Source organism: Chinchilla lanigera, unplaced genomic scaffold, assembly GCF_000276665.1.
Source record: "Chinchilla lanigera isolate Chin_1 unplaced genomic scaffold, ChiLan1.0 scaffold00068, whole genome shotgun sequence".
Taxonomy (NCBI): domain Eukaryota; kingdom Metazoa; phylum Chordata; class Mammalia; order Rodentia; family Chinchillidae; genus Chinchilla; species Chinchilla lanigera.
The window spans coordinates 10,776,356-10,784,512 of NW_004955469.1; the positions used below are offsets into that span (position 1 = coordinate 10,776,356).

Consider the following 8,157-nt stretch of genomic DNA (forward strand, 5'->3'; position numbering starts at 1 on the left):
CTCCTGCCTCAGCCTCCCGACTGCTGGGATTACAGGCATGCGCCACCACGCCCGGCCCGAGTAATTTTTTAAAAAATGTAAACCTTACTATCCATTTCATAGCTGCAGAGGCCTCCCATAGCTCCGAAGGCGGTGTTTTTTGTCTTTCCTTCTGTCCAAGACACTGTGCGGGTTGAAGTACCCGGCTCCCCTTACCCTCCCACGCCCCAGGGGCGTCTCCGTGCTAAGCCAGCATCCTACTGCTGAGCCATCCCTCAGAGCTTCTACGTTGCACTCAGCATTTTTTGAATTAGAATCACTAATTGGGTGGGATATTAAGGAGATATTTAAAAGTGCCTATTTGATGTCGCAGCATGGGATGATTCTCGCTGAAAAAAAGAGGACAGCTGCTGCCCTCACTTTCATACCGTCAAGACTGAATACATTATTACCGTGTTTGTGTACATGATTACAGTTTAGAAGTTAACAGGGAAAAATGGCAACAATTGCTACTATCATCAGGCGTTAAGTACATATCTCTTAAATACTTCGTTTAACCATTTTATAAAACAATTCTTTCTGAAAACGACGCAGCTGGGCGTGGTAGCGCAAACCTGTAATCTCAGCACTCTGGGAGGCTCAGGCAAATTCGAGAGGTAATTTAGCAAGAGCCTGTCTCTTTTTATCTCAAAATAAAAAAAGTTAAGGGCTGGGGATTTAGTTCAGGGCGAGGGCCCTGTGTCCCATCCCTAAGGGCGGGGTGGAGTGCGAGTGGCGAGGAGCAAAGGGCCTTTCTCTGCTTTCTACTGTCACTCCCTTCCGCTTGTCCTCTGCCTCCTCACAAGAAGGCGACCGGTCCCACCCGGCCACCGTCCAAAGGGTGGCCCCACCCAACGCCAGCACGAGGCGTGACGAACCACTCCCTGGACTCCCGGCGTTCCCCCCACCCCACTTCCTCCCTCCCGGCCCCGCCCCGCGCGTGTGCGCCTGCGCACCGGCGAACACGTGGCTGCCGCGGAGTCAGAGCAGCAATGGCGGCGGGTGGCGGCGGTAGCTGCGACCCCCTGGCCCCGGCGGGGGTCCCTTGCGCCTTCTCTCCGGAGAGACAGGCCTACTTCGCTTTGGCCTCTACCGACGGTCATCTGCGAGTGTGGGAGACAGCCAATAACCGGCTGCATCAGGAGTACGTGCCTTCCGCGCACCTCAGCGGTACCTGCACCTGCCTGGCCTGGGCGCCACCGCGGCTGCAGGCCAAGGTAGTGCTAGCGGGGTGGTGGGGGGAGAGGGCGCCCGCCCGGGCCCAGCTTTAGCAATCTGCGATGGGCGGCGCGTGTCTGAGTGCCGCGCGTGGCCTTCGGCGGCCCGGGGCTAGGTGTGGAGCGTGGCCGCCGCGCGCGCTGGGCCCGCACCGCCGCCCCGCGTGCGGTCTGTCCGGCGGGCAGCGAGAGGGCGCGGCGTGATCCGGCGGGCTCCATGCGCTCTGCGCCCCATTGCCGCTGGGCCGCCATGATCGCCGAGCCCCCTGTCTCCCCGGCGGTGGCTTCCTGCTGCCAGGCCTCGCTCGGCGGCGTGCGCTCATCCGAGCCCTGGCTTTTGACGAGTCCCAGCGTGCTACTGTACTGTGCTTTCTCATGCCTGACCCAGCGTACTGGGTTTGCTTTGGTCAGTTGGAAAGCGTAAGTTTTTTCTTGCTTCTGGGACCTCTCTCCGCGGGGTGCCAGCTCAACATGTGTTCTCCACGTCCAGGTAATGGGACTCCCAGTCCTTACAAACTCTTGACTTTCCCAGGCTCTTTCTCATTCTCACTCTTGTGAATCTTTTATTTCATTTTTAAGTTCTGTTCTGTTCTTTCACATTCCCCCTCCCCCGTTCTGAATTTTGCAGTTAGGATATGGACATGAAGTAGTAGCCTAACTTAATGAATTTGTGATGTAAGTGCAGGTGGAGTTTCCCTTAGATGAGAAACTGCCGAGTTAAGGAAGCCTTTGCACTTTGAGGTAGATGCCACTCACTTTTGAGTCACTAGATTGTATCTACTCAAATTCAAACGCACGTGGTTACTGCGGTTATTAAGTAACCAAACTGATAGAGGTAAATTTTATTTGGAAGAATTAGGTATTCTAAAGTGTGTGACATTTTGCTGTAACTGTGTGTAAATTTTTTTTTTTTTTGGTCTTTTTGAGACAGGGTCTTGCTATGCAGTTCAGGCTGGCCTTGTCCTCACTTTGTAGCCCAGGCTGGTCTCGAACTCAAGCGATCCTCCTGCCTCAGCCTCCCAAGTGCTGGGATTACAGGTGTGCGCCACAACGCCCGGCTGTGTGTAAAATTTTAAAATCTTAATTCGACTCACAGGAAATTTTTAAGTTGAAAGTGGGAATACATCTGACTTGCTGTATACTTCGTGTTGTGTAGATACTGTTAGGATTTTTACCTACATTTTCATAGTTTCTCCTGTTGACTAATAATATTTATCAGGGCTCATTAAGTCTTGCACAAAACTCATAATTGTAAGAAGAAAGGCCATAATTGTCATTATTAGAATTATACATTGCCTATTTTTTCATTTTATTTTTTAAAATTAATTTTTTTTTTTAGATTTTGAGACAGGGTCTCACTGTGTATTTCTGACAGGCCTTGAACTCGGTGTAGCCCAGGCTGGCCTCTCGTTAGAAGTGATCCTCCTGAGTACCGGGATTACAGGCATGTGCCACCATACCCGGCATATATTTTTCCATTTCAAAGTTATGTTCTATGTAGCTTAACATTCTTGTAAAGTAACAGTAATACTAATGCTGAGAGAAATGTGGAACAATGCTTAGGGAGGCTAACCCAGTCTGTCCAGACTGCAAGGCTATGCTTGAGTCTGTGCTCTGCTTTCTAGCAGTAATTGTGCATTTAGTTTCCCTTTTATAAAATGAAATTGTGCCGTTAGTTTCCCTTTTATAAAATGAATAGCAGCACATACTTCACAGAAAGCATCTAGAATAGTTATTGGTGTATAAGTGCTTTGAGTGTTAAGTATTATTGTTACTAGTATTTTATATTTGTATAGTTAGTACTCTGGGGTATGTAAAACAAGCAACTTGTAAAAGCCAAAAGTGGAACCAAGGATAGAACTCAGGTCTTTAAGACTCAGTTGTTGGCTATCTGCAACAAATAGTGTTAGGTTGGCTAAAATTTGTCACTTGCTTTGCTTTTCTGTTGATTTCCCATCACATTGTGTGCCTAGAAATGAAACTTTCTCCTAGTCTTTACTTTTGGGAAGGTGTCATTGAAAAATGAAGAGTCGGTCTCTGTAAGAAAGTGGTGTGCTGGGAATGTAGTGCAGCAATAGAGCATGTGCTTAACATGTCTCTGTCAGCCTTCCCATGTGAAATATTGATAGGTTTCAGTTTCTTTTTAATCTGTGTGCATTCCTTTCAGCCACTTAACTATGAAATGCCCTAAAATTATTCCCTTTTTTTGGAGACAGGGTCTCACATTCAGGCTGGTGTTGAACTCATAACAATCCTACCTCAACCTCCTGAGTGCTGAGGTGTGTGCCACCATGCCCAGCTCGATATCACCCACCTTTTAAGGTCCTCAGGATTAAATGAGGCAATATATATGTCTGGTCTAGTAATGCCTGGCACATGATAAGTACCCAGTAAACACTGGTTGTTAGTACTGAATGAATCAATGAGTGTTCTGTCTGGACTTGTTTAATTTTGTATTCACTAATGTAAATCAATTAATAATTGCATCTGGTTTAGTAATTGGTATTTTACCAATCAAGGACAGATAGAATGTGTGATGAGACACTTGTTATCAATAGAGAAAAATTTGTGCTGAATTTCTTGGCTAATATGTTAATGTAGTGGTTCATAAGTGTTCAGAAAAATTAGATCACCTTTTTTCCTGATTACACGATTATAATACTTTGCCTTTGTGCCACAGTAGTTTTAGAGTTTTTCAGGTTTATATGTGTAAACAGTCTCAGATGCTAAATGACAGGCCAGAGCCACACAGTAGGTGTCTGAGTCACCTAGGAACTGGTCCTGTTTCATTGCTCTCCTAAGTGTCTCCGACTTTTGTGCTTTCTTTCCCTTCTGGCTGTACAACCCTGGAGGAACAGTCCTTATCAAGGGTTGGCTGCTTTGCTGTGATTACAGTTAACATGATTCCAGACAGATTAGTACTTGTGGATTGAAGCATATGGCATTTCAGACATTAGAGAGGGCCAGCAGTGTGGCATTAAGGGCATTTCTAGGAACAACCTGAGGTGAATATCCCCATTCCTATCTCTTAGAGGCGTAGCACAACTCAGGTGTTTCCTGTACTGTTTGGAGATCTCAAGTATTTAAACTTCAAAAGAAGGTAAAGGTGGCAGATTAGATCTGATTGGCAGAAATAGAAGTTTCTATGTATTAGAATTTGTTTTAATGTAATTATTGTTTATAATTTTATGTATATAGTTTTTTCACTGAACCATATGCTAGACTAAGTGGCAGTAAGCTAGGCTAAGGAATGCATAAGAATACTTTCAGAGTGACACTTAAAACTTGGGCATTGTTTTCAGTGTCTAGAAGTAAGTATTTTTGAGAAGTAGGTTTTTTTTTGTTTTTCTTTCAGTACCAGGAATCGAACTCACAACCTTGTGCTTGCCAGGCAGGCGCTGTGCCACTGAGCTAAATCCCCAGCCCTTAGAGAAGTAGGTTTTGATCTACTGGTAGATTGTGAAATTTAGTGGGTTGTGACAACATTAAAAAAGAAACAGTGGAAAATACTAGAATATTACTCATGATAAGGATAATTCTTTTCTGTGGAACTTGTTTCATTCATATGTGAAAATGTTTTTTATGAATGAAATAGTTCCATATATAAAAACTTACACACTGGTATTTTTGGTCAAAAAAGTTATTGCTTGCTGGGCATGGTGGCACATGCCTATGAATTTGAGGCCAACAAGACTAGGTAGTAAACTCAAGGCCAGTCTGAACTACATAGTGAGACCCTGTCTCAAAAGTTATTGTTTAATTGCTGATCAAATTCAAACTTCTCCTGACCTAGCTGTGCTTTTTCTCCCTTCTGTCTTCGCCTTACTTATACTACTCCCTTCTGTTCTGATTCCTGCCTGGTAAGTTTTCTTCAGATAGGTTTTTGGTATTTATTGCTTAGGTCAGTCTGCCCTTCAGGTTGGAAAAGACTCCTTAGTCTAAGACAGCACATCCTTTTAATCTTCATTCCTGGTGCCTTCACTTAGATTTTACAGTAACAAATACATGAACTGAATTCTCCGCCAAGCTCTCTCATTACAGGTACATATTTATGTGTATAATCAATTGGCATGTGGCATTGGCACTTTAGAGAAGCAACTGAATATGACTAAGATGTAAAGAAAAAGTAGTTCAGATTCACTGTGCCTGACTTAGGTCTTAAGTGAATGAAGAGATTTCTGTGTAGGAGAGGAGAGGGTGTTTAGGGTGAACATTGAAGCATTGGTAGGATTCTCAATCAAGGAAAATAGAAGTACGTAGGAAAAGCCCCCTCCAGGTAAAGGGAAAAGCAAAATGAGAAAATATATTTGTGTTTAGGGAGTGATCAAAGGGTAGATTAGAATTCTTAGCACTGACCTCTTGATTTTAGAGATTTTTAGTATGAAAGAGTAGTTAAATATTAGATTTCACTAAAATACACGTCTGTACATGCTCATTCTGCTGAATGGGGAGTTACTTTTAAAAACACGTCCAACCCTGAACAACACACAAGTCAGTAGTTGAAATGAAATTAATTGGCCTATTTAGGTTTAGGCCAGTGAGCCTCAGAAGTTGCACATAAATCCTGTGGACATTTCCTTCAACCAGTTTTGCATCTTTTTTTTGAGGGGGGCAGTTTGGAGTTTTTGTTTTGTTTTGTTTTTCTTCTGGTACCAGGAATCAAACTCACGATCTTGCGCTTGCCAGGCAGGCGCTGTACCGCTGAGCTAAATCCCCCGACCCCCAGTTTTGCATCTATAACAAAGTAGATTCCTCAGGTAAGGAGATTAGGACTTTGGTGATGTTAATGTTTAATTTTTAAATTTATTAGGTGCTTTTTAGTGCAAATTCACATATGTATAAAGCAGGTACTAGCTGGGCGTGGTGATGCATGCCTGTAATCCCAGCACTCAGGAGGAGGATCATTGCAAGTTTGAGACCCACCTGAGCTACAAAGTGACCTCAAGGCCAGCCCGAACTGCATAAGTGAGACCCTGTCTCCAAAAGATCAACTAGCTAACTAACTAAATAAAGCAGGTACATGTTTGGACCAGCCTTTCTTTTGCACAGTGAGAAACTTTGATGTAGATGATTGGGAAACTCAAAAATAGAAATATTTTCTGGACTCTTATGGAGGGGGCACAGCATTGGGGATTGAACCCAGGGACTTTGCACTGATGTACATTCTCTACCCTTTATTGATTGATTTTTAAATTACTATTTGTTGAGACAGCATCTCACTGTGTAGTCCAGGCTGGTCCTGAACTTACTTGTGTAGTCCAGGGTGGCCTGCAGTGATCCTTCTGCCTCAGCCTCTCCATTGCTGGGCTTGCCAGCATGTGCCACCATACTTTGGCTTTCCAGCCCTTTTAAAAATCTTTTATTTTGAGATAGTGTCTCGCTGAGTTGCCTGGGCTAGGTTTGAATGTCATTCTCCTGCCTCAGTCTCCCAGAGTATTGGAATTACAGGTTTGTGTTACCAAGCTTAGCCTTTTCTGAATTCTTTCAGAGAAGAGCTTTTTGAAAAGGTAACACAGAAGATCTTTTTTCTGCAATGTTTAGGACTAGAAGTGTTTCAGAATTCAAAATTTAAAGAGCCTTAGATTTTAGAATGTTTTTGTAGACTTTCCCTGTTTGAGCATCCCTAATCGGAAAGCTGATCTGAACTAGAATTTCAAATTTTTGGAGTAGGGATGTTTGAACTATAGTAGGTTAGTATTCTTCTTATTATCCTTTCACGCAATGTTTGTGTTCATAACTTTTACACCAAAGTGCTAACATTTGCCCTCTGGGATCTTTGAAAGGCAGCTTGCTCCCCCTGCCCCACAGGGTCTCACTATGTTGTTTAGGCTGGCCTCGAAGTCAGTAGGTAACCTAAGCTGTCCTTGAGCTTGTGGCGATCCTTCTGCCTCAGCCTCCTGAGTGCTGGGATTACAGATGTGTGCTAGCAGGCCTGGCTGACAGCAGCTTTAGATACTTGTATATGGTGTGTGATAGAAATACATGGCGAATGTTGAAATTTTTTTAAAAAATTTATTACAGTAAAATACATATTGCCATTAATCCCCCTCAAAATACTCCTTGTTTCATACACACTTTGTTGTTCTTGCCTCTTTGTAAAGCAGTTCTGGAAGTTTTTTTTAATGTTTGTATGAGGTGTAATGAGAAATACAGTGAATGCTGCTGTCAGGGCCCTCCAGCACAAAGGCAGGCTTAAAAACATATGGTGCATCCTCATCCACCCTGTTCATTGGAGTTGGCACCATGGGACTTCAGGGTCTTCCCCAAAGTCAAGATGACCATGAAAGGAAAACATTTTGAGTGGATTTGGGACATAAAGGCAGTCATAATGGTACAAATAAAGGTGCTTATGAAAGAGGACTTCTAGAACTGCTTTACAATGTAGCAGGAAGGAGCGGGTAAGTGTGTTTGAAGAGCTGAAGGTGGGGGGAGTATCTTGAGGGGAATTAACTGCAGTCTGTTATTGTTATTTAAAAACCAACATTCACTGTACTTTTTGATCAAGAAGCATTGAAGGAGGATCCTAGGGCACCTAACGCAGAGTTTTCAATGTCTCAAGCAGGTGAAATGTTACTGTTGAGACTGTTCAAAATTTATACTATGGCTTTCAATTGTAACTTCTCTTTTGGGTTTATTAACAGGAAAACATGCTAAGGATTTGGATAAGGAAAACTTGCTAAGGATTTGTAGAATGTTACTGCTTTCTGTAAGAAGAAACTTTTGTTAAATCTTCTTGGGTTTTGTTTACCTAAGTGTCTAGTCAAGTTCATCAAATGTAACATCCCTCTAAAATAACTAAAAGAAAAAATGGAAAGTGCTTTAGAAGCTTACTCTGCTGTTTACACATTGGTAACTTTGTAGCTTTTCATTTGGTGGTTCTTGGTTTTATTCTTTTTTGCTTGCTTTTTTTTTTTTTTTTTTT

At 43.1% G+C, this 8,157-nt stretch overlaps 1 protein-coding gene across 2 annotated transcripts in view; it reads left to right on the forward strand.

Moving 5' to 3' along the window:
- Positions 1–976: 976 nt before the first annotated feature.
- Wdr43 (WD repeat domain 43) overlaps positions 977–8,157 on the forward strand; it is a 58,246-nt gene continuing 51,065 nt past the window's right edge. For both annotated transcript variants that reach the window (XM_005400538.1, XM_005400539.2), the window contains exon 1: positions 977–1,235. In XM_005400538.1, the coding sequence (XP_005400595.1) occupies positions 1,011–1,235 (225 nt within the window). In that variant the 5' untranslated portion in view covers positions 977–1,010. The remainder of the gene's footprint in view (positions 1,236–8,157) is intronic.